This window comes from Staurois parvus, unplaced genomic scaffold (genome assembly GCF_062004578.1).
Source record: "Staurois parvus isolate SC_StPar_1 unplaced genomic scaffold, SC_StPar_1.0 ptg000141l, whole genome shotgun sequence".
NCBI lineage: Eukaryota > Metazoa > Chordata > Amphibia > Anura > Ranidae > Staurois > Staurois parvus.
Genome location: NW_028317937.1, coordinates 2,423,633 through 2,449,505, shown reverse-complemented (window position 1 = coordinate 2,449,505; position 25,873 = coordinate 2,423,633). Strand labels below are relative to the sequence as shown.

Genomic DNA, 25,873 nt, shown 5'->3' with positions numbered 1-25,873 from the left:
AGCAGCAATGGGAGGCCGTACAGGGACCCATGACACACTCTGGACCTGGCAGCAGCATGAGGAGGCGGTACAGGGGCCCATGACAGATTACGGGCCTGGCAGCAGCATGAGGAGTCGGTACGGGGGCCCATGGCAGATTACGGGCCTGGCAGCAGCAATGGGAGGCCCGTAATCTGCCAGCACCCTATGACAAAATGGAACCCACCAGCAGTGTGAGGAGACCTGAAAGTGGCACATGGCAGAGTGTGGCGATGGAGACAGCAGCAATGGGAGGCCGTACAGGGACCCATGACACACTCTGGACCTGGCAGCAGCACGAGGAGGCGGTACAGGGGCCCATGACTGATTACGGGCCTGGCAGCACCAATGGGAGGCCCGTAATCTGCCAGCACCCTATGACAAAATGGAACCCACCAGCAGTGTGAGGAGACCTGAAAGTGGCACATGGCAGAGTGTGGCGATGGAGACAGCAGCAATGGGAGGCCGTACAGGGACCCATGACACACTCTGGACCTGGCAGCAGCATGAGGAGGCGGTACAGGGGCCCATGACAGATTACGGGCCTGGCAGCAGCATGAGGAGTCGGTACGGGGGCCCATGGCAGATTACGGGCCTGGCAGCAGCAATGGGAGGCCCGTAATCTGCCAGCACCCTATGACAAAATGGAACCCACCAGCAGTGTGAGGAGACCTGAAAGTGGCACATGGCAGAGTGTGGCGATGGAGACAGCAGCAATGGGAGGCCGTACAGGGACCCATGACACACTCTGGACCTGGCAGCAGCATGAGGAGGCGGTACAGGGGCCCATGACAGATTACGGGCCTGGCAGCAGCAATGGGAGGCCCGTAATCTGCCAGCACCCTATGACAAAATGGAACCCACCAGCAGTGTGAGGAGAGCTGAAAGTGGCACATGGCAGAGTGTGGCGATGGAGACAGCAGCAATGGGAGGCCGTACAGGGACCCATGACACACTCTGGACCTGGCAGCAGCATGAGGAGGCGGTACAGGGGCCCATGGCAGATTACGGGCCTGGCAGCAGCAATGGGAGGCCCGTAATCTGCCAGCACCCTATGACAAAATGGAACCCACCAGCAGTGTGAGGAGACCTGAAAGTGGCACATGGCAGAGTGTGGCGATGGAGACAGCAGCAATGGGAGGCCGTACAGGGACCCATGACAGATTACGGGCCTGGCAGCAGCATGAGGAGTCGGTACGGGGGCCCATGGCAGATTACGGGCCTGGCAGATGACGACGAGGCTGCCAAGTGCGTTCAGCCTCATCATCATCAATTAGGGTCTCCGCCTCACTACTAGCCCCCTCGGCTGCGTGTGGGTCAGGAGACAGACCTGTCTCTAGACCGGCTACCGAGCCACTCTCCTCGCCAGTACTTCTTCGCCTGGCTGCTGAAGAGGCGGATGTCTCCCCCCGTTCCTTACCGCCCTCTGTTAGCTCTTCCTCACTGTACAGTGGGGCTGAGCCCACAGCATGCGATACTTCGCTTGGTGAGGGAACACCAAAGGACAGGGGCAGGTAGAGGACACGTGATTTCAGTGGGCTTGCTCCCGGGCCATGCCAACTAACGGTTGTGTCTGACGTACCCACCGACCGTTGGCTGTAGGTGTCAGAGGTGACCTGGGAAGAGGAAGACGACCGAGCCAACCAATCGATGACGGCAGGGTTGTCGGTGGAGACATGACCGCTGGATGACACCGGGAGCACTGGCCTCTGGCTGCGACTAGTGCTGCCTCGACCCCTTCCTCTGCTGCCACGTCTGCTCGCTCCTGAAACATTGCCTCCTCTGCCACTCCTCTGCGTGTTGTCTGACATACTCTTTAATTCAACGATTCTGTGTCCCTGAGTAATGATTCTGTGTCCCTGAGTAACGATTCTGTGTCCCTGAGTAACGATTCTGTGTCCCTGAGTAACGATTCTGTGTCTGTCCCTGAGTAAAGATTCTGTGTCCCTCAGTAACGATTCTGTGTCCCTCAGTAACGATTCTGTGTCCCTGAGTAACGATTCTGTGTCCCTGAGTAACGATTCTGTGTCCCTGAGTAACAATTCTGTGTCCCTGATTAACAATTCTGTGTCCCTGAGTAACGATTCTGTGTCCCTCAGTAACGATTCTGTGTCCCTGAGTAACAATTCTGTGTCCCTGAGTAACAATTCTGTGTCCCTGAGTAACGATTCTGTGTCCCTCAGTAACGATTCTGTGTCCCTGAGTAACGATTCTGTGTCCCTGAGTAACAATTCTGTGTCCCTGAGTAACAATTCTGTGTCCCTGAGTAACAATTCTGTGTCCCTCAGTAACGATTCTGTGTCCCTCAGTAACGATTCTGTGTCCCTGAGTAACGATTCTGTGTCCCTGAGTAACGATTCTGTGTCCCTGAGTAACGATTCTGTGTCCCTGAGTAACAATTCTGTGTCCCTGAGTAACGATTCTGTGTCCCTGAGTAACGATTCTGTGTCCCTCAGTAACGATTCTGTGTCCCTGAGTAACAATTCTGTGTCTGTCCCTGAGTAACAATTCTGTGTCCCTGAGTAACAATTCTGTGTCCCTGAGTAACAATTCTGTGTCTGTCCCTGAGTAACAATTCTGTGTCCCTGAGTAACAATTCTGTGTCCCTCAGTAACGATTCTGTGTCCCTCAGTAACAATTCTGTGTCCCCGAGTAACAATTCTGTGTCCCTGAGTAACAATTCTGTGTCTGTCCCTGAGTAACAATTCTGTGTCCCTGAGTAACGATTCTGTGTCCCTAAGTAACGATTCTGTGTCCCTAAGTAACGATTCTGTGGCCCTAAAGTCTCTCTGGCCCTAACTCTGTCCCTAATACAGACAGGTCTGTCTCTCTTGAATGACCGGAGGCTAATGGAGAATTGTAAGATGGCCGCAATTTATAGCTCCACCATTACACAGTGCTGGCTGGCTGGCTGCTGATTGGCTAATGCGATCACATGTCATGAATGAATGCATTATGGGTCAGCGCGCCTTGTCTGCGCGCCTTCCCAGAGATCCCCGCTCCGTCGCCACACATGTCGCCGCCATTTTTGGGAAAATTCGATTCGTGCATCCGAAGTTTGCTAATTTTCGGATTCGGCGCGAATCGAATTTTTCCTGATCTTCGAAACGAATTCCACTTCGCCATGTTCGATTCGCTCATCTCTAATACATATACTGGAATTTATATTTATTTATTTTTATACTAGTAATGGCAGTGATCAGTGACTTATAGTGAGACTGTGATAGTGTGGTGAGCAATCTGACACTAACTGATGCTGGTTGGGAGGTACACTACTAATTGACTAACTGACACTGACATCACCAGTGACACTAATACAGTGGTCAGCGATAATTCTTTACACTGTCACTGTACTAATGACACTGGCTGGGAAGGGGTTAACATCTAGGGGCAATGAAAAGGTTAACTGTGTGCCTAAGAATGTGTGATGCTTCTTTTTACTAAATATCTGCTTGTTCCTTTTACCTGCTTTGTTGTTCTGGGTTCTGCCATGCATATCCAGGAGGCAAAGGGGGAAAGTGCACTTTGTTCACCTAGATGAATGACGTAAACTGCAGGGGGGGCTATGCTATTTCATAAAAGAAAAAAACATAAATAGAGTAGAAAAATAAAATGATGAGGACTGGAGGAGGGGTGGAGCAGAGGGATGATGTCTTGCAGGGTGAAGATCCACTTTAAGTCCTTATTTAATAGTGCATGTTCTTCTTTAGACAATATCTGATAAGAAAGATTTAATATTTTGACTATGCTTAGGGTGATATGATTTTGTTCATTTATTGGGGTTTCGTTTTTGCTAGTTCTTCCTCCTCTACACCCTCTTCTGCTGTTTTTCGTTTGTCTTTTTCCCGTAAAAAAGGAATCTTATTATTAGTGGCAGTATTGTTTTTGGGCTCAGTAGTTTTCAATTGTTGCTTCTTTTAATGTTGCTCAGCTGCTAAGGCCCAGAAAGTGTGATCTTGTATAATGCTCTGGAAAACTAGATAGCCAGAGGTTAGATATATTCCCTCTAGTTGTTTCATCCACCACTTACTTGGAATTATTCGTAATGAGTATGTTGTTTCTGTTTATTACCTTTTTGATCTATTGCAATATATTTTTCCAGTACAGTTGCTAATGGGGGCAGATGATCATTCCAAACAAGTACTTTACAATTATTATTTTTATTGTGAATACTTACCAAGAATCACACTGATAATTGTGTTAATTTCTTCCTGCAGAGAAAACTTACCCAAGTACCCAGTCCCCTTCCCAATTCATGTCACCTCTATCCTTAAAATAATACACAGTCCCAAGGGTAGCCACAGCACTCTGTTTGAGTTAAATATCCAGGGGCTCACCCACAAAGAAATCTTTACCAATCCAAACCAGGTATACAGGCACTCAGGTCTTGCAAAGGAGATAGATCAAAGCAGCAGCTTTTTTTTACTACCAATGTTCTAATGAAGCTCAGTCCTTCTTTCTCAAGACATGTTTAAAATAATACATTTTAGTCTTCCAAATTCATTATCCAATTATTATATTCATTGAGCCAGATTTCTGTTATACCCACTATATCATAACCTGTCATCTAATGCAAATTCATTAATGTGGTTCAGAAGACATTTTGCATTTATTACCATACATTTCATGTCATTACCAGTACTTTTTTTATCCCTTCCTAAAGGTTTATATAACTTTCCTGTTCTTGATAACCTTATTCCCATTGCATTTCAATTAAACTATGCTATTTGCCACACCATAAATTCACTGTTTTGCACTTTTCATATCCTTCACCCTTGGCAAACATCCTTGTTTTATTATATGTTCTATGTGTGTGACCAATATAAGCTAGTATAGTGCAAATGAGAAGTAATTTCCACTCACTCTGTCTGCTTTCAGTTTGCAGTGTAGAGTTTGTCAATATGGACTGCATGTTCATCTGTCTAGCACGTACAAGGAGACAAGTATCAACAGAATTTTGGTGAAAGGCAGTTTCAAATATAAAAATGAAAACTTTTTCTTAAAACAACAAGGTATGTGATGCAGAGATGCAAATAAACACATCCAAAAGCATAATTAGGTATACTGTGTTTGATTGTTTATTATTTTTTCAATTATGAATTTTAACATGTTTTTATCTCTAGGAGGTAGAACAGACTTTTTACAATTTTTGTATAGTAACCTGTTTCCATGTATACCTATACCTAGTACATCTAACTATACAAATGATTATGTCTAACAAATTAATGTAACATAACACAAAGTGCATGTGAAAATTAATACCCTGTTGTAGAAGCTGGTTCTTCAGTACTATGTGTTTATAGGTTCATTTTACCATTTTTAAGCATTATTGCATACAAGGTGAAATCTTACATTTATTGTTGGTCTACAACTTTGAATTGTTCAGCTACCATTCTTTAAAAGTATTTTCTAGCAAAGACAGTATAAAAAGATTATGATCTCAAGAAAGTTTTTCGGTTGGTTTGGCTCTCTGAAGCATTCAAAGAAATTCTATCCCTGGGTGGTAAACAGCAGTATATCAAAGTCTTAACTGCATGGTGCTCATCTTTGAAGTATAAAGGCGACTTTGGTGTTAAACCCTAACCCTTTTATTTCACTGCATGAACAACATATGTGCTTTTGACATTTCATGTCAACATAAAATATAATCTGAAAGCTGAAGGTATTTAACCATTTTGAAAGTCATCCATGGGCCATGGCAAAGTTTATTTTTCTGTACCCTGACCTTCTCATTTAAGATAATTTTCAGCTTTCTATGTTCCTGAGGAAACAAAATGCATTTCAGTGTTGGCATTAGGAGCAGCAACTCCAACACTGGCCACTCGCTGCTTAAAGAGGAAAGGAAAAACTTTATTAAAAGCTTTGCGGAAGTTGGCACCCATGAATGCATACACAATGGGATTGATTGACGAATTGGTGTAGGACATACAGTGGGCCCATATCTTCACCTTATAAGTGTAGTAGTCACGTTTGAAAGTGGGACTAAATGCCTGCAGAAGGATATAGAGCTGAATGGGACCCCAACAGATAGTGAAGAGAAGTACAATAACAGCCACCATGCGTGAAACTTTGGTCCGCATTAGCTCAGAACGCTCAGCCAATAATTGCACCTTGAAGACAAAGACAAGCAAAATATTGTTGGTAAGACAAGAAGAGAACAGGAAATGCAAACATTATACAGAGTAGTTCATATGAAATGTGGGCACAAGGACAAAAAAATTAGATACAATTAATTATTTTATTTTTTTACTAATAAAAAAATTATTGAAAATGGCTATTGCTGTCAATATATATATTATCAAACATATATTCAAAAAGGCTTATACAGCCCTCCACATCTCTCATATAGTTAAAAGGTATATATTTTATTGGTACAAAAGTATCACTCCAAATTTCACTTTGATACAGCAATGATATACAATACCTTAAAACAAAGTTTAAAGCCAATTTAAGCAATGGTCTGCACTCAAATATCATTTTTTGACCACCAGAAATAATGAATCTCATTGAAGACATAAATATCTTCTATCATGGCTATAAAACCTATACAACATGGAACATTACAAATCAGTTAAGTCTCTAAAGCTGTATCACTATGATTAAGACTTCAGCTGATATGCATAAGTGTTCAGCAGGGTATGTTTGGATGTTTCAGATTACTTATCTTTTACCAAATAAAGTATTGTGAAGCTCTACATTTAGTTAAACTCCCCCTTTAGTTAAAAATATGTCAAGAAGAAGCATTTATTTTCAGTATTCTGTTATCAGCATATTTGCAGTAGCAATCCACACTGGTAAAAGGTCACTGTGATTGATGTCTAAAAAAATCCTAAATATAGGATCTTGCAAACATATCCAGGGGTAGAGTTGTCTTCATGCCCTCACTCATGCACAATCCTATGACAGTAATATACTGTTAATTACAATCTGCTATGTTCGTTTATGAATTGTTCAACTGTATAAAAATATATCCACAGTTAAACATTGCAATGGCACACTCAGCTGACAGGAGCTTACACTTTTAATTTTCTGACTATGAGAGACACATAGGGGTTGATTTACTAAAGGCAAATAGTCTGTGTACTGCAAGTGCACCTACAAGTGCACTGCAAGTGCAGTTGCTTTATATCCAAGGAGAAGTTCTGAAATGAGGTGAAGCTCTGCTGATTTCTTTCATCCAATCACGTGCAAGCAAAAATGCTGTTTTTTTTAAATTTTCCTTACATGTTCCTCTCAGATCTAGAGCATCTGCACTTTCAGCGCACTTGCAGTGCCCTTCCAGGTGCACTTGGAATGCAAAGCCTTTTTGCCTTTAGTAAATCAACCCCAAGCAGTGCAAAATAAAGAGAATCCCAAAAGAATGTTTAAATATATTGATAGTAAAAAGACAGAACTGAAGCATACTGGCCCCTTAAAGGATATTCAAGGGAATTTGGTTACAAGCGACAGGGAGAAGGCAAATGTGTTAAATACATTCATCTCCATGGAATGTTCCCTTATGCCTGATGGAAGCCAGTGTTCAAAGACTGGAAAACCTTATTGTATATAAATCACCAGGACCAGATGGCTTACACTCAAGAGTCCTAAAAGACCTTTTCCAGGCTATTGCTAGACCATTATTCATAATCTATAAGTATAGCTTACTGACCAGAATGGTACCAGCTGCCTGGCAAAAAGCTGACATGATGTCGATACTCAAAAAAAGACCAAGATGCATACCTGGAAACTACAGACCAGTCAGCCTAACATCAATAGTATGCAAATTATTGAAAGGTATAATAAGAGACCATATCCAAGAATTTGCTGTTGGATATAGCATCATTAGTAGTAATCAGCATGGATTTATGAAGGATCATTCTTGCCAGACCAGCCTTTTAACATTCTATGAAGAGGTAAGTTTCAATTTGAATAGAGGAAGACCTGTGGATGTGGTTTCTCTAGACTTCTAGATTTAATACAGTATCCCCATAAACGCTTAAAGTAGTTCTAAAGGTTGAAGGTTTTTTTTACCTTAATGCACTCTCTGTATTAAGGTGAAAAACCTTCAGAATGCAGCTCCCTCCCCATCCCCCCTTATATATACCTGAGCCTAATCTCAGTCCAGTGCTGTGCATGAGAGCAGAGGCTCTACTTGGTATCAATCAACACTAGCAATACAGTTCTAGGAACAAAGTCAACAAAGGAACTTAATGTCCATGATGGTACAACATTGCATCTAGTGTGGAAAGAAGGTTTAAACATTCTAAGCATTGGCCGCAGGTATTCCAATCTTGTTATCATTTATAAATATGAATTGTGGGGGAAGGTATTCATGACTCCCTAAATGAGCACACTGGTAGTGGGAGGAATGGTACGCTGTGTTTGTCTCTTTAACTTTTGAATTTAGCTCTACTCTTTGCTTCTGCAGTCATTTGTGGATTGCATGCATCTTGATAACAACATTTGTCGTCCCTATGTACTTTTTTTCTCAATTCTCATATTCCCCTCTGGTGATGTAATTAGGGAAAATTGCATCAGAATGTGGTGGTAGTTTGTTGGAAGCAATATCCCTGACTTTGACAAGACTGGAATACTTGCTGCTGATGCTAAAATTGCTTAATCCTTCTCCCCAAACTGGATTCAATGTTGTACCATGGACACATTTACTTATATCACTGACTTTGCCATTAGGATAAGGGCAATCATAGTACCACATGAATTTCAAAGTGTAAACTCCTGTCAATTGAGTGTGTCTTTTCAATGTTTATCTGTCAAAATATACAACAGTTTATACAGTCGACTGTAATTAACAGTGGATTGCTATCATAGGTTTGGAAATAAATTCAACAGGAAATAAAGACAACTATACCTATGGATACATATGAAAGAACTTAATTCTGTGGACCCTTTTCTACACATAATAGTCACAGTGAGCTTTTGCCAGTTTGGATTGCTATAGCAAATATACTGACAATATAATGTTGAATATATATGTGTCATCTTGAAAAGTTCATAATCAAAGAACTTACATACCAAAACACTGACTGCTTTATACCTTGACGATTCATATTAGTTTATGGTGAGAGTCATTTTGACTCTAGAGAACACTGGATGTAAAAATCTTCAGCGTACAGGATGATAAATGCTAATAATTCTTAAAAATTATTTTTTTGTTAGGTTTATAGCCACAATTGAAGATATTTTAGGTTAGGATAACAATAATTGTTTGATAAGTGCTAATAATACCTACTGATCCTGACAAAATCCCAGTATTGTTCTGTGCACTCTGCAGTGTTTTCTCAAGCAGTGTCATCAGTCCTCTCTTGTTTAGCTTTGTGAACTACAGAACATAGCCTTCTATGTTCAGAAGATGGAGAGAGGGGGAGATGTTCTGTATATGTAACACACTTCATGTCCTAGGGAGCCAGGCTGTTGCTACATAGATACAGTACAGCAAGTGAGCACTGACTCAAAACAAAGTGTTTACTGGCATCCACTACAGCTAAGGACTGATAAGCTGGAATATATTGAACCTTTGTTTTTTAGATCAAGATACTTTTAAGTGAAAAAAAGGATAACAATAATTGACCACAGACCTTTCCTCATATTGGTTTTATACTTTGTTTTACTGTATTGTATCCTTTTTGTTTCAAAGTGTAATTTTTGATATTTTTGTACCAATAAAATATATAGAATTTAACTGTAGAAGGGGGGAGTAGAAGGCTTTACAAGCGTTTTGTGTTTACTACTGATAAAGCAATAAAAAGCCAATATCCAAAATTAGAAGCACTGGTTTTGACCAGAGTTAAAGGTGAACTCACTCCAAAACCCCTCCCCAAAACCCCAGTCCCTGCTACATTTGAAGCATTGCCTATTATTCATAATGCTTCTTAAAATTCTTTTCACTTAAAATTATCTTGATTTAAAAAACAAAGGTTCAATATATTCCAGCTTATCAGTCCTTAGCTGTAGTGGATGCCAGTGTTTTGAGTCATTATCACTTGCTGTACTGTATCTATGTAGCAACAGCCTGGCTCCCTAGGGCATGAAGTGTGTTACATATACAGAACATCTCCCCCTCTCTCCATCTTCTGAACATAGAAGGCTATGTTCTGTAGTTCAAAAAGCTAAACAAGACAGAACTAATGACACTGCTTGAGATAACACTGCAGAGTGCACAGAACTATACCGGGATTTTGTCAGGATCAGTAGGTATTATTAGCACTTATCAAACAAGGCACCTTTAATTGTATATTTTGGAGACCAAAAGGGAACAAATAAGAGAAGTTAATTGTTAAGGTTAACATACACTTTTAGGTCAAAGTAGACAATACTTTTACTATTAAAGCAATACTAAAGGTTCATTTTTGTTTTTTCTAAAATAACAAACATGTCTATACTTACCTGCTGTGTGTAGTGGTTTTGCACAGAGCAGCTTAAATTCTCCTCTTCTTGGGTCCCCCGCAGGTTCTCCTGGCTCCCATTTACTGTCAGGTGCCCCCACAGCAAGCAACCTTCTATGGGGGCACCTGCTTCTCTGTGTGTTCATTCACACATAGAGCTGTAACTTGGCCATGCCCCCCCTCTTCTCATTGGCTGACTGGCTGTGATTGACAGCAGTGGGAACCAATGGCTCCTGCTTGCTGTCTCAGCCAATGAGGAGGCAGAGACCTGGGAGAGCCAAGGCTGTCATGAATATTACTGGATGTCGATGGGGCTCAGGTAAGTATTGAGGGGGCCGGGGGCACTGCTGTACACAAAATGTTTTTTTTACCTTCATGCATAGAATGCATGAAGGTGAAAAACCTTGAGCCTTTGTGACCACATTAAGGCTTGTACATATGAATGTCCAGTAATTTGTTACCTGGTAACTGTTGTCAACAGGCTCCACAGAAGGCCTTCCCATTTGATAGACCATGGCAGAGTAACAGATGCAGATAGTGAGCAACGGTAGCATGTATACCACAAGGAAGTTGTAAAGGATAAAAGCCTTCTCATGATAAACTGATGGAAACAATTCAATGCAGTACATTTGTGGTCCAAACCAATAGCCTTCTATGAGCTGGTTATAAATAGGGACTGGGATAGATACCATAAAAGAGCCTGCAAAGAAAAAAGCACATGAAAACTGTAAAATAAGAAAACGTGTTCATATAACTGGTAGTGCACCATTTTATTATAATAAGAAATACATCTGTTCTAATAGTATTCGTTTCTATATCTACTATCTACTAGAGCTAAAGACAAACCATATTCCTTCTTATAATTTGATTCTGCATTAGCAGGCTTGAGCTGATGTCCAGCATGACATTCCATACACATACATCAGTGTATTGCCACTTTTGCTAATTATTATTTTGTGGCGTGGGACCTTCCATTGGCTAGACCTGCTTAAGGAAAACCCCCAAAAGAAGATTAGTAGATGAAACTCACAATTAAATACTAACCAACAGCGTTAAACTGCATTTGGAATGATATTTCTATACTTGAAAATCAAATATCTCAACTGTAATAGGTTGAGTGATGTCAGCAATGCAAACTGCATCCTGCAGTAGGTATTATTTAAACACCAGATGAAGAATTTATGATCGGTCTCCTAAAGAAATGCTACAAAAGAGGGGAGAGTGATCAGATCAAATGTTTGGACCTATATATGGATCCCTTGAGAAGAAGTCGAAAGTGACGAAACGAATCAGGGACATGACGTCTGACGCCAAACCGGAAGGAGCGGTGTAGCCATTTTGAGTATTGGAATTTCAGCATACAACCTGCTGGGGACTGGTCTTATGGATCTAGAAATCCTAAATGTAAGAAGTCTAATAAATTTGGTTTGATACCTTTTATTATACAATTGATGGATCTCTTCTTTACCTCCATGAGGAATTGAGGAAATTGAAAAGGGTACTACCTGCATGGTGGAAGCTAACAATGAAATACTATATCCTGAAATGCTGGTTTTTGCTGCAAGAGGGTAATTGCCTTGAATCCCACTAGTGTGAGGTATCACTGAGTGTCAGGAATGGACTGGCCAGCAATGGTGGGACTCACCTGCCTTTTGATCTGCAGTACCAGGGCTGGCCAGCGGGTGCTCCCAGCAATCAGAGACTCAACCTTTCAGCCAGCTAACACCTGGAACTGATTATACTGGTGTATTTAAGGGATGGCCAGATCTGCAGACTCTGCCTTGGTGTTGTGTTTGTCCTGGGCCCTGTATCTGTCCTGCATCCTGTTTCTGTTCCTTTGCTGACCCTGCCTGATCTGAACCGCTGCTGACTTCTCCTGCTCTGATCCCGGCTCGCTCCTGACCATCCCTCTGCCTGACCCTCTGTACCACGCTGCTTGCTACCTGTTCTGATCCCTGGCTTGTGACCCTGACCATCCCTCTGCCTGACCCTCTGTACTACGCTGCTTGCTACCTGCTGAACCTGGCCTGTGACCCCGACCAATCTCCGCTTGCTCCCCCTGTACCTACCTGCCCTATTGATATTGACCCGGCCTGCCTGACGACGCTTGCTTGTATGTACTGTTATCTGTGGGTGGTTGGTTTGGTTTGTTTGCACTGTATTATGTTTTAGTATTGCACTGCGTTTATGTTTGTATTGTTAGTGTTAATAAATTATATTGTTTATCAAATATCTGAAGTCTGCGTTTCCCTGCGTCAGTCACACACCTCTGGTCATACCCGGGAGCCCTGACATTACACCAAGGCCAATCCTGACCAGAAGTGGCTGCACAGGGAAGCCATCTTGGTTTGTTGATGGGAAGGATGGATCTGGATGAGGTTGCGTATTTATATCTGCTAGTGTTTGATGACAGGGAGTATGCTTATCAAACTCTGAAGGAGTATACCCGGGATGAACTGCTAGAATGTATACGGCTCGCTCATGTTCTAGTAGATCAGGGCACAGAGTTCTCTGAGGTGCAGCCTTTGATTGAGGTTTGTGCTGAGTTGGTTTCATCTGGTACCCCCGAATGCAGGGATGAATTTTTGCCACCATTTAGTGCAGACCAGGTAGAGTCCCTGGTGTGGTTATTAGAGGATGATGTGGGTTACTTTCTGGAGCGTTATTCCACATGTTAACCACAGATACTAAGAGATTGTATAAACGCAGTGCAGTCTTTGGTCAGACAGGCTTTGTGTAAGCTCAGCTTTGTTCAACCCATACTGCAGACATGGACAGACTTGTTGCACCCAGCCTCAGTCAGCTTACAAAGACCCAGTCCTGCTTCTAATCTATTTCCTCAAAACTCTATTCCTGCATTCCCAACAGCTCCTCCTGCCCTGCTATCTACCGCATGTCAGTACCCTGTTCCCACTCGCTGCACCTATCCTGCCTTTAACCCTGTAAAAAAGCCCTCTGTAGCAACTGCTCCCTCTCCTGTTCCATCCTCCAGTTCTTCTCTGTCTCCAGCTGCTCCATTCGTTTGCAGACCTGCGTTTACTTGCAGTGCTCCAGTAGTTAAAACCAGAAGAAAGCGAAAATTCTTTCCAACCAATACCATCCTGCCAGTATCCAAACCGGTGAACCTGCCTTCCGTGGTTCAGCCTGAATCCTCTACTCAGCCTGACGCCTGTACTCAGCCTGACGCCTCTACTCGGCCTGATGCCTCTACTCGGCCTGACGCCTCTACTCGGCCTGATGCCTCTCTTCAGCCTGAAGCCTCTACTCGGCCTGAAGCCTCTACTCAGCCTGGTGCCTCTACTCAGCCTGGTGCCTCCACTCAGCCTGGTGCCTCTACTCAGCCTGGTGCCTCCACTCAGCCTGATGAACTGATCCAGCCTGATGATCCTATTAGGCCAGTTGACTCGATACCCGCTGTTGATCCAGACGATCCGGTACCTGATCCAGTGCCCGCTGTCGTGCCAATTGACTCAGAGCCCGCTGTCGTACCTGGTGACTCGGTGCCCACTGCCTTGCCAGATGACGCGGTGCCCGCTGGCGAGCCAAATGACCTGATGCCTGGTGACCCAGTGCCCGCTGTCATACCTGGTGACCCGATGCCTGCTGTCAAGCCAGACGATCCAATGCCTGGTGACCCGGTGCCCGCTGTCGTGCCAATTGACTCAGAGCCCGCTGTCGTACCTGGGGACTTGGTGCCCACTGCCTTGCCAAATGACGCGGTGCCCGCTGGCGAGCCGAATGACCTGATGCCTGGTGACCCAGTGCCCGCTGTCATACCTGGTGACCCGATGCCCGCTGTCGAGCCAGACAATCCGGTACCTGATGACCCGGTGCCCGCTGTCGTGCCTGTTGACTCGGAGCCCACTGCCTTGCCAGATGCCACGGTGCCCGCTGTCGAGCCAAATGACCTGATGCCTGGTGACCCGATGCCCGCTGTCCACTCAGACGATCCAATGTCTGACCCAGTGCCCGCGGTCATACCAGTTGACTCGGAGCCCACTGCCTTGCCAGATGACGCGGTGCCCGCTGTCGAGCCAAATGACCTGATGCCTGGTGACCCAGTGCCCGCTGTCATACCTGGTGACCCGATGCCCGCTGTCGAGCCAGACGATCCAAGGCCTGGTGACCCGGTGCCCACTGCCTTGCCAGATGACGCGGTGCCCGCTGGCAAGCCAAATGACCTGATGCCTGGTGACCCAGTGCCCGCTGTCATGCCAGTTGACTCGGAGCCCACTGTCGTGCCTGGTGACTCGGTGCCCGCCGCTTCGCCTGGGGGCCCGAGACCTGTCGCTCCGCCTGAGGGCCCGAGACCTATCGCTCCACCTGGGGGTCCGGCGCCCGCCGCTCCGCCTGAGGGCCCGAGACCTGTCGCTCTGCCTGGGGGTCCGGCGCCCGCCGCTCCGCCTGGGGGCCCGAGACCTGTCGCTCCACCTGGGGGTCCGGCGCCCGCCGCTCCGCCTGAGGGCCCGAGACCTGTCGCTCCACCTGGGGGTCCGGCGCCCGCCGCTCCGCCTGAGGGCCCGAGACCTGTCGCTCCACCTGGGGGTCCGGCGCCCGCCGCTCCGCCTGAGGGCCCGAGACCTGTCGCTCCATCTGGGGGTCCGGCGCCCGCCGCTCCGCCTGAGGGCCCGAGACCCGTCGCTCCACCTGGGGGTCCGGCGCCCGCCGCTCCGCCTGAGGGCCCGAGACCCGTCGCTCCGCCTGAGGGCCCAAGACCCGTCGCTCCGCCTGGGGGTCCGGCGCCCGCCGCTCCGCCTAAGGGCCCAAGACCCGCCGCTCCGCCTGGGGGCCCGAGACCTGTCGCTCCGCCTGGGGGTCCGGCGCCCGCCGCTCCGCCTGAGGGCCCGAGACCTGTCGCTCCGCCTGGGGGTCCGGCGCCCGCCGCTCCGCTTGAGGGCCCGCGACCTGTCGCTCCGCCTGGGGGTCCGGCGCCCGCCGCTCCGCCTGGGGGCCCGATGCCTGTCGCCCCGCCTGGGGGCCCGATGCCTGTCGCCCCTCCTGTGGGCCCGGCGCCCGCCGCTCCACCTGGGGGCCCGGCGCCCGCCGCTCCGCCTGGGGGCCCGATGCCTGTCGCCCCGCCTGGGGGCCCGATGCCTGTCGCCCCTCCGCCTGGGGGCCCGATGCCTGTCCCCCCGCCTGGGGGCCCGGTGCCTGCTGCTCCGCCTGGTGGCTCGGTGCCTGCTGCTCCGCCTGGTGGCTCGGTGCCTGCTGCTCCGCCTGGTAATCCGATGTGCCTCTGCCCGGAGTCCAGCCCGATGTGCCTCTGCCCGGAGTCCAGCCCGATGTGCCTCTGCCCGGAGTCCAGCCCGATGTGCCTCTGCCCGATGTGCCTCTGCCCGATGTGCCTCTGCCCGGAGTCCAGCCCGATGTGCCTCTGCCCGGAGTCCTGCCCGATGTGCCTCTGCCCGGTGTGCCTCTGTCCGATGTGCGTCTGCCCGGTGTGCCGCTGCCCAGGGTCCTGCCCGGTGTGCCAGTCTTTGATATCCCGCCAGTTACCAGACCCAGGCGGTGGAACATTTTGCCCAGCTAGGACTGTTTGGAGCGTCCTGAGGCCGCTCCTTGAGGGGGGGGTACTGTCAGGAATGGACTGGCCAGCAATGGTGGGACTCACCTGCCTTTTGATCTGCAGTACCAGGGCTGGCCAGCGGGTGCTCCCAGCAATCAGAGACTCAACCTTTCAGCCAGCTAACACCTGGAACTGATTATACTGGTGTATTTAAGGGATGGCCAGATATGCAGACTCTGCCTTGGTGTTGTGTTTGTCCTGGGCCCTGTATCTGTCCTGCATCCTGTTTCTGTTCCTTTGCTGACCCTGCCTGATCTGAACCGCTGCTGACTTCTCCTGCTCTGATCCCGGCTCGCTCCTGACCATCCCTCTGCCTGACCCTCTGTACCACGCTGCTTGCTACCTGTTCTGATCCCTGGCTTGTGACCCTGACCATCCCTCTGCCTGACCCTCTGTACTACGCTGCTTGCTACCTGCTGAACCTGGCCTGTGACCCCGACCAATCTCCGCTTGCTCCCCCTGTACCTACCTGCCCGATTGATATTGACCCGGCCTGCCTGACGACGCTTGCTTGTATGTACTGTTATCTGTGGGTGGTTGGTTTGGTTTGTTTGCACTGTATTATGTTTTAGTATTGCACTGCGTTTATGTTTGTATTGTTAGTGTTAAACAATATAATTTATTATCACATATCTGAAGTCTGCGTTTCCCTGCGTCAGTCACACACCTCTGGTCATACCCGGGAGCCCTGACACTGAGTGTTCACTTTACCTTTGATGTGTATTGGAAGCTGACAAGCAAATACTATTTACATCCAGAAATGCTTGTTGTGATTCCAAGAGGGTAATAGTCTTTAATCCCACTAGCGTGAAGTGTCACGGAGTGCTCACTTCACTTTTGATGTGTTGAATTATCTACTACATTGGTATACACAGGATTATCATTGTTTGCTTTATATTTCGCCATTTTAAAGATCTATTCAATAATTTTATAATAAAAAGGTTATTCATGCCATTGCATATGCACAGGCACACATAATTGGGGGGCCTACATAGTATATCCTTTTAAAAACTACTAATGACATTCTATCTGTCGTTTTTCATATGTATCCAACAGACTGCGATTTAACAATAATGATGGTCCTATGTTTACGTATTTTCTCATGATTGTTTGTACTCCCGCCAATGTATCCTATCATGTTACAGAGCTGGCCGGAACTACAATAACATGGCACCGTATTGGCGCATATATAGGGACACTGCTAGCATTAAGGTGTTTTAAAAAAAACACCACACTGGCGCAGGAATATTATTAATGCGCTATTCTGCACATCAAATATAAACCATGTTATATTATCAGTTGACCGGGACTACAACAAAATGGCGCCGTGCCAATGCGCACACGCGAATATTGCTGACATTGTGATGTTAAACACATCGCGCATGCGCGAAATAGCCGGGAAGATGGCGGATGCGCTAATATGCGCGCCAACTACAGGCTATAAATCAGAACTATCGAGACGTCTGACTAGCATGCACACTCCCTATGACTATGTGCATTTAGCACAAAACGCGTCTGGGTAAGAGCTATGAAGTCCAGACGTCACGCTGCCAAGTCCCATGCGGGCCGGCGGCCATCTTTTACACATCTCATGGTCAGTTATTTTGTTTTTATCATGTCTTACTTTTGGATCAATAAACCATCCTTTTAAACGGTACTACACTATCTTGGCATCCTTTCTTGTGACTCGTGTTGAATCCACCACCCACAGAGCCACCAGGGAAGGTAACTGACGGTGCTACATCGGATGATCCAAAGGGAACCCCAGATGGTCAGAGTTGCCCAGAGGGAAGCCTAAAGATGCTAGACAAGTCCTTAAGAAGATTCCATTTGAGACCTTGAGATGGGATATATCTTCTTAATGCATATTTGAATTATGCATCTGGTGAGTGTATAATTTGAATATTTTATCACCAGAAGACACACGAAGGGTCACCATTCAATATATAGACTTTGGCACTTTATTCCGGCACTTATCAGTCACCTATATATGTCTATTATTGTGGTTTATCCATTTGATATCATTCATTTCAATAATTTAATGTTTTTATCCATCCTCCAGTATTTTATCTGAGTTTTTAGCGCTGCACCTTTTATATATTTATATATAGATTTTTTGGTGTGCTTTTTGATTTTCCATGTTGTCAGGAGTGCACACCAAGTGAATAATAATTTTTGTGCATGATTCACGTGTCACTAATTTATTTTATTTAATGATATTTGAAGGTAATACACTATATCTAATTTCATTTTTTTTAGGTTTGGACTGGTGCACTGGAGTTTGACACACTGTAGAATCATAGAAGATTTTGATATTTTGGACATTATTACTTTGGATTATGATTTTGGATTTTTTTAGACACGTATAAGGGTATAGAGAATTTTCAAGCGGGTGTTATTGAGAGACAGGGGTTTGAGTATAACTAGAGAAAAGGTTTATGGACCTATATAAACCTTAGGTTGGGCATCTAAAAGTTGTTGAGTGCCAAAAATATAATCTATTCTGCTATGAGAACGATGAATTTTGGACTAGTAGGAGATATATTTATTTTGGGGATGAAGTATTCTCCATAAGTCAAAAAGTTTCAGTTGGGCTAGTTTAAGTTTCTAAAGGTCAGATGCAGGGGTGGACTGACAACTCATGGGGCCCCCAGGCAATAGGGGACCATGGGACCTTTCAGAAAAAGTCAAAGGAAGTGACAAAACGCGTCAGTACGTGACGTCTGACACATCAACGTCAACCGGAAGTGCGATCGGTTTTTCAGTTTTGGATGTAAGTTACTGAATAAATGGTTTTTACATTTGATCTACCACATCTAATTGCTGTTTTATTCATGAGGAAAATGGAGGAAAAGTTTATAAGATCATGAAGAAAGATGTTATCCCATACCTGTGATATGCCCTTGTGATATATCTATAAGGTAATTATCCACTACTACTACACGAGTCGGAGTGCTTTTTGTGATCTAAAAGGGTTTAAGGTTATCACTGCTGTATATAGAGTGTGGTTATATACACAGGATTTTTCCACGGATTTGCTGCAGTGGACTCAATTTGAGTGTATCACGTTTGAGAGTTTGGATATATATTTAAGTGCATGTGGGTGTGTAATTTGCATATTTGATCACCAGAAGATGCACAGTGGATCACTCGAATAAGAGTTTCACATTATATAGACTATGTCACTTTATCGCTTGTAGTCACTATCTTGGATGTGCGTTTGCACTTTTGTCACTTTATTTTTCCTGATATTGGAAATATTGTAACTTTTTGTTATATATCCTTTTAAGAGTTTTGGTCGCTATCACTAGCAATTGATTGATATTTAATTATTTATTATTTTGATGTGGTTTTTAGCGCTGCACCTTTATTTATTATACTTGGTCTTTGGAGGTTGTTGGCACCTTTTGGTGTACAGCGGCTCAATTTTAAGCGCTCACTTGCATACTTGTATACTATTTATTAAAATGTCTTAATGAGGCTGAGTGTCTCATCTCCATACTGTGCTCGAAGTCTTCTGTAAATATCTGCGGGTTTTACACCTTTGTTCATAAGAAATGTCACCACACGCTGTTCCATGCATGCACTAACACTGTTGTTTGCCATCTTGATTAATGGTCTCTGGACTGGCCAGCGAAATGTGCTCTGCCTATCAGTAATAGGACAAACGTGTCACTTACTACTGCCTGTGATACCACCATGCTAGCATCCCTTTTTATACCTGTAAAATTAAAAGTCCTGGTTTCACTTGAACGCTCCTCGTATGTTACCTTACAAAGAAGTGCTGAGATAAATACAGGGGTGCCACTGTTGATATTCGTCTGAAATGCTTTTTGCTTGGCAGCCAGGGCAAACTTATAGGTTTAATAAATAAATAAAGATAGGTGCAGCGCTAAAATTGAGCCTAAATCCATATAATTACACCACATTCATATGTGTACAGTGCTAATTGCACCAAATAAAATGATTTAAAAATAAAGTTTAATATGAGTGAGAGTATGGATCCTCTATCCGGACACCAGCCTCTAGTTCAGCTCCTCTTCCTCTGGAGGTCTCCACAAGCAGTTGGCTCAAAGCCTCCTCTGCTGCCACTTCCAGCAACGTCTTCTCTCTACGTACCATATGGAACTTCCTGAGGACAATGATGATGTACATAGTCTATTTTTACGTTTGCAAAATTTGACTACCTCTGAGATTAGGACCCTATAAGACATTTCCTTTTTGGATAAATATATTAAGGATAAAATGGTTCCTAGGTCCTTCACATGGGACATCCCTCCAGAAACGGATGATATTAATTGTGAAGCGGAGTGGTACCAATTTTTTAATAACGCAGGATTAGATCTGTTGAAATTTTTGGTACTAAGGAAAAAGAAGAAGCTTATATATCTAGATGCAGAAATCAATAAAGTCAGGGAAAAACTCATTCCATAAAAAGACAAAAAGGAATATGGTATAGAATCAGATAAACTAAAACTCCTCATGGACAGTACAGAAAAAGAACAAAAGATTAAAAAGAAGAAGTATACTAGGTACCTCAAAGACTACAATAGTAATAATGTTTTCAGGTGACAAACCTCTAAGGATTATGCCCCCAATACATTTTTATCTACTCCAAAACAGCTGATGACACAACCTATACACATATGAGGTACCCCAAGACAATACAACTCTCCACGAGTTTATACCGGAGGTCCCCCCAAACATTTAAAAATTGGAGCCCGGGAGAGGACATATTCAACTAACAAATATAATGTCCCTGTTAAGAATAATTATGGCCCACTACAAAACCTCTCTGATGAGGAGGTGGCTTCCAGAGAGTTGGCACCCTATGAGAAAGGGGAGAGTGTTCCTACAAGAGGGACAACAATCTCAATCCCGTCCCTTTAGGCCCAATAACACCAAGACTAGAAACAACTATAGAAATCCCAATGGCCAGGGGCAACAACAATATTGGAGAAACCAGAATAACTGGAGAGATGAACGTGATGCCCATCATGGCTCACAATATTATCCTCCACAAGGATACAGGAACAATACATAGCGCAATGAGAGAGCTGAAAATGGGAGAGATAACTACAATCCACCCAACCCACAGGAGAGAACTCAGGATGATGGGAGACCCTCGCATTGGGGGTATAACTATAATAACAACTATGATAGACAACCTGTGCAAACACATTTTTTAGGGGGAGGACATACGAGGAAAAGGAGTATAAAAGCAGAGGAGTACGAGGGAGAAAAAGGGTTCATAGACCCAAAAAAAGAAGAATATAGCAGGGGACGGTATATTTAATTTAAGTAATGTAGCACTTTTTTTCTGATCAATTATCCCTACTCGATAAAGGTCTAAAGTTTGCTCCTAAAATAAAACTGAACAAATTTTAGACATATATAGACATTCATAAGTATATTAGACAATTATCACTGAAAAGACACTTTGCTATTAACCCTATTACACAGAATGTTTCAAATGATAGAGGTAGAATCTCTAATCTTAAGAGCTCTTCACTTTTTAATCCCCCACCACAACCATATTCCTACATAAATGTTTTTAAGGATATAGTACTTGGAGATTTGGATGTTTTAAAGGTTAGCAATCCCAGAGGACAACATAAGATTAAAACAGGCATTGCATCCCTTTTAGAATAGAAGGATCTAGTAATTAGACCAGCAGATAAGGGTGGTGGAGTGGTGGTACTAAATAAGACGGACTATCTAACAGAGGCACTAAGGATTCTGGGTGATAGGGATACGTATTCAACTCCCTCCAAAGATTCGTTAATCCCGTTTAAAAAGGAATTGAAACAAATAATTAAAACAGGATATGATAAATTGGTCATTAGCAAAAAGGAAAAATAATTTTTATGCCCCTCTGCCCCAAGGCTTCCAATATTTTATTGCCTTCGAAGATTCACAAGAATAGTACACACCCACCAGGTAGACCCATAGTGAGTGGAATAGGCTCTTTGTGCTCCCCAATCGGAGAGTACATTGATTTCTTTTTGCAGCCTATTGTATCCACAACCCCAGCGTATCTGGAAGATACCAAACAAGTTTTGAATGAGATTAAGGGTATTACCATGAATCCAAATATGTTTCTAGTGACGGCCGACGTAGCCTCACTATATAGCAACATTGATCATAAAGATGAAATGGCAGCAGCCAAATTATACCTAGATACATTTGAGAGTATTTCTCCTGCACATAATAAATTTATCTTGGATCTACTGAAGTTTGCGATGACCAAAAACTATTTTTGGTTTAACAAAATATTCTACCTACAAACTAAAGGCGTAGCTATGGGGGCAAAATTTGCCCCCATTCTGGCAAACCTCTTCATGGCTAGATGGGAGGAGGATGTTATTTATGCCAGGGACTGGCCGGAACTAATGTTTTACAAAAGATACATTGATGATATCTTCTTGATCTGGTATGGGGAAAAAAATGCTTTATGTAATTTCTTTTGAAACCTTAACAATAATACTCAGAATATTTCACTTACCTACACCTACAGTACTAAAGAGATACATTTTTGGACTTAACCCTGATAAACCAAGGAGCTAAGATAACCACAAAATCATTTTTCAAAACAACCGATAGGAATAGTTACAATCACGTCCATAAATATTGGGACATCGACACAATTCTAACATTTTTGGCTCTATACTCCACCACCACAATGGATTTGAAATGAAACGAACAAGATGTGCTTTAACCGCAGACTGTCAGCTTTAATTTGAGGGTATTTACATCCAAACCAGGTGAACGGTGTAGGAATTACAACAGTTTTCATATGTTCCTCCCACTTGTTAAGGGACCAAAAGTAATGGGATAATTGGCTTCTCAGCTGCTCCATGGCCAGGTGTGTGTTATTCCCTCATTATCCCAATTACAATGAGCAGATAAAAGGTCCAGAGTTCATTTTAAGTGTGCTATTTGCATTTGGAATCTGTTGCTGTCAACTCTCAAGATGAGATCCAAAGAGCTGTCACTATCAGTGAAGCAAGCCATCATTGGGCTGAAAAAACAAAACAAACCCATCAGAGAGATAGCAAAATCATTAGGCGTGGCCAAAACAACTTAAAAAGAAGGAACGCTCAGCAACACTGAAAGAGCCGGAAGACCACGGAAAACAACTGTGGTGGATGACCAAAGAATTCTTTCCCTGGTGAAGAAAACACCCTTCACAACAGTTGGCCAGATCAAGAACACTCTCCAGGCGGTAGGTGTATGTGTGTCAAAGTCAACAATCAAGAGAAGACTTCACCAGAGTGAATACAGAGGGTTCACCACAAGATGTAAACCATTGGTGAGCCTCAAAAACAGGAAGGCCAGATTAGAGTTTGCCAAACGACATCTAAAAAAGCCTTCACAGTTCTAGAACAACATCCTATGGACAGATGAGACCAAGATCAACTTGTACCAGAGTGATGGAAAGAGAAGAATATGGAGAAGGAAAGGAACTGCTCATGATCCTAAGCATACCACCTCATCAGTGAAGCATGGTGGTGGTAGTGTCATGGCGTGGGCATGTATGGCTGCCAATGGAACTGGTTCTCTTGTATTTATTGATGATGTGACTGCTGAAAAAAGCAGCAGGATGAATTCTGAAGTGTTTCGGGCAATATTATCTGCTCATATTCAGCCAAATGCTTCAGAACTCATTGGACGCCGCTTCACAGTGCAGATGGACAATGACCCAAAGCATGCGGCAAAAGCAACCAAAGAGTTTTTTAAGGGAAAGAAGTGGAATGTTATGCAATGGCCAAGTCAATCACCTGACCTGAATCCGATTGAGCATGCTTTTCACTTGCTGAAGACAAAACTGAAGGGAAAATGCCCCAAGAACAAGCAGGAACTGAAGACAGTTGCAGTAGAGGCCTGGCAGAGCATCACCAGGGATGAAACCCTGCGTCTGGTGATGTCTATGCATTCCAGACTTCAGGCTGTAATTGACTGCAAAGGATTTGCAACCAAGTATTAAAAAGTGGAAGTTTGATTTATGATTATTATTCTGTCCCATTACTTTTGGTCCCTTAACAAGTGGGAGGCACATATGCAAACTGTTGTAATTCCTACACCGTTCACCTGATTTGGATGTAAATACTCTCAAATTAAAGCTCACATGCAGTTAAAGCACATCTTGTTCGTTTCATTTCAAATCCATTGTGGTGGTGTATAGAGCCAAAAATGTTAGAATTGTGTCGATGTCCCAATATTTATGGACCTGACTGCATATTCCTATTAATAGTTGTCACCATCCTTCATGGTTGTCGAACATCCCCAAGGGTCAATTTATGCAGATTAGACGGAATTGTGATGATCTTAACGTACCTTGCACAAGCAGAAATACTTAAAGACAGATTTGGGGAAAATGGTTATGATAAAACAATCTTGGACCATACAGCACAACAAGTTGCAGGAATGAATAGAGAGCTGATGTTATCCCAATCAAGAAAGGATAGAGTCAAACGTGTCCGTTTGTAACGAATTTCTCTATACAGCATAAGGAGGTTAAGAGAATAATATACAAAAATTGGGGGGTACTTAAATCAGATCCTGCTCTATCTGGCTTACTCCCTGATAGGCCGGAAATCACGTAAGGCCATGTCACTCAGAAATAAGATAGTACCCAATATCATTGACCCTCCAGTTACAACATCATTTTTTTCTAATATTAAAGGTTTTCACCCTTGCAATAAGTACTTAATTTGCAAATACAATGGCACTAGAAAGCAGAAGAGTGAATCATTTGTCTCCCACATTACCGGAAGGAGTTATTAAATTCCACAATTTATTTCTTGTAACAGTAGATATGTGGTCTACTTACGAGATTGTCCATGCCACAAACAATATGTGGGCAGGACAACACGTAGATTGAAGGACAGGCTCAGAGAGCACGTTTATAATATCAAAAGAGGCTGTAAGGAGCATTCCTTATCAAAGCACTATAGGCATTTTCATAACAGAGATCCCTCGTTCTTAAACTTTGTGGGCATTGACATGATTAGACATCACTGGAGAGGTATGAATAGACGGAGAGCGGTGTCAAAGCTAGAAACCAAGTGGATCTATGAGATTTAATCCTTAAGCCCCTGTGGGTTAAACATAGATCTCGATAGTAACTGTTTTATCAATAATAGTTAACTGTGACAGATTTACAATAGGTCTAAGAATATAATAACTATAATTTAAATGATATTACTTAACTACAATTCTAGGACATAGGAGTAAATTAATTCTGTCACGACTGATTTGGGGACACTTAAGTTCACTTTTGTGTACTGGATGTTATAGCTTTTGATATCTTAATAATCAGTAGCATCTCTTTTTCTTAAGTTGAGCGTTTTAGGGTATATTATTTAAATTTTTCTATTGATTAGTTTTTTTATAATTTTATGCCTATCCTATTCTATATATATTTTCCGCATTTGATATCATGTCCTGCATAATAGGGATATATGACTCCTCACTGCGATAATAATTTGCACATTTATCTATCTTTTGAGAGGTTTTTTCCTCTGTCTTTTATATCATTAATAAAATATTTTTACACATTTTTTTCATATAATATAGTGTATTAGGAATTTTTATATATTTTTATATTCTGTATTATTCTACTTTTGATTAATATTAATCTTTTTGGTAATTTTTTATCATTCATCATATTTTCATATCGGTTTATTTTTATATATTGATGTCTATATATATATATATATATATATATATATATATATATATATATATAATTTTTTTTTACTGATATAGTTACTAATACGGAAAGTTTTTAATGTTAATTCTTGGTTCATATCCTCGTTTTGATACGTGGAGTTGTTCACAGTGAGAAATCATGTATTATTTTAATGGTGTTTATATATTGTTATTTTATGTATTTTACCCCACA

The 25,873-nt window shown here is 43.4% G+C and overlaps 1 protein-coding gene across 1 annotated transcript in view; it reads right to left on the bottom strand.

Moving 5' to 3' along the window:
* Positions 1-5,073: 5,073 nt before the first annotated feature.
* KISS1R (KISS1 receptor) overlaps positions 5,074-25,873 on the bottom strand; it is a 375,693-nt gene continuing 354,893 nt past the window's right edge. The window contains exons 4-5 of the mRNA XM_089673576.1: positions 10,862-11,100; positions 5,074-6,128 (exon numbers count right to left, since the gene is read on the bottom strand). Of these exons, the coding sequence (XP_089529702.1) occupies positions 5,772-6,128; positions 10,862-11,100 (596 nt within the window). The 3' untranslated portion in view covers positions 5,074-5,771. The remainder of the gene's footprint in view (positions 6,129-10,861; positions 11,101-25,873) is intronic.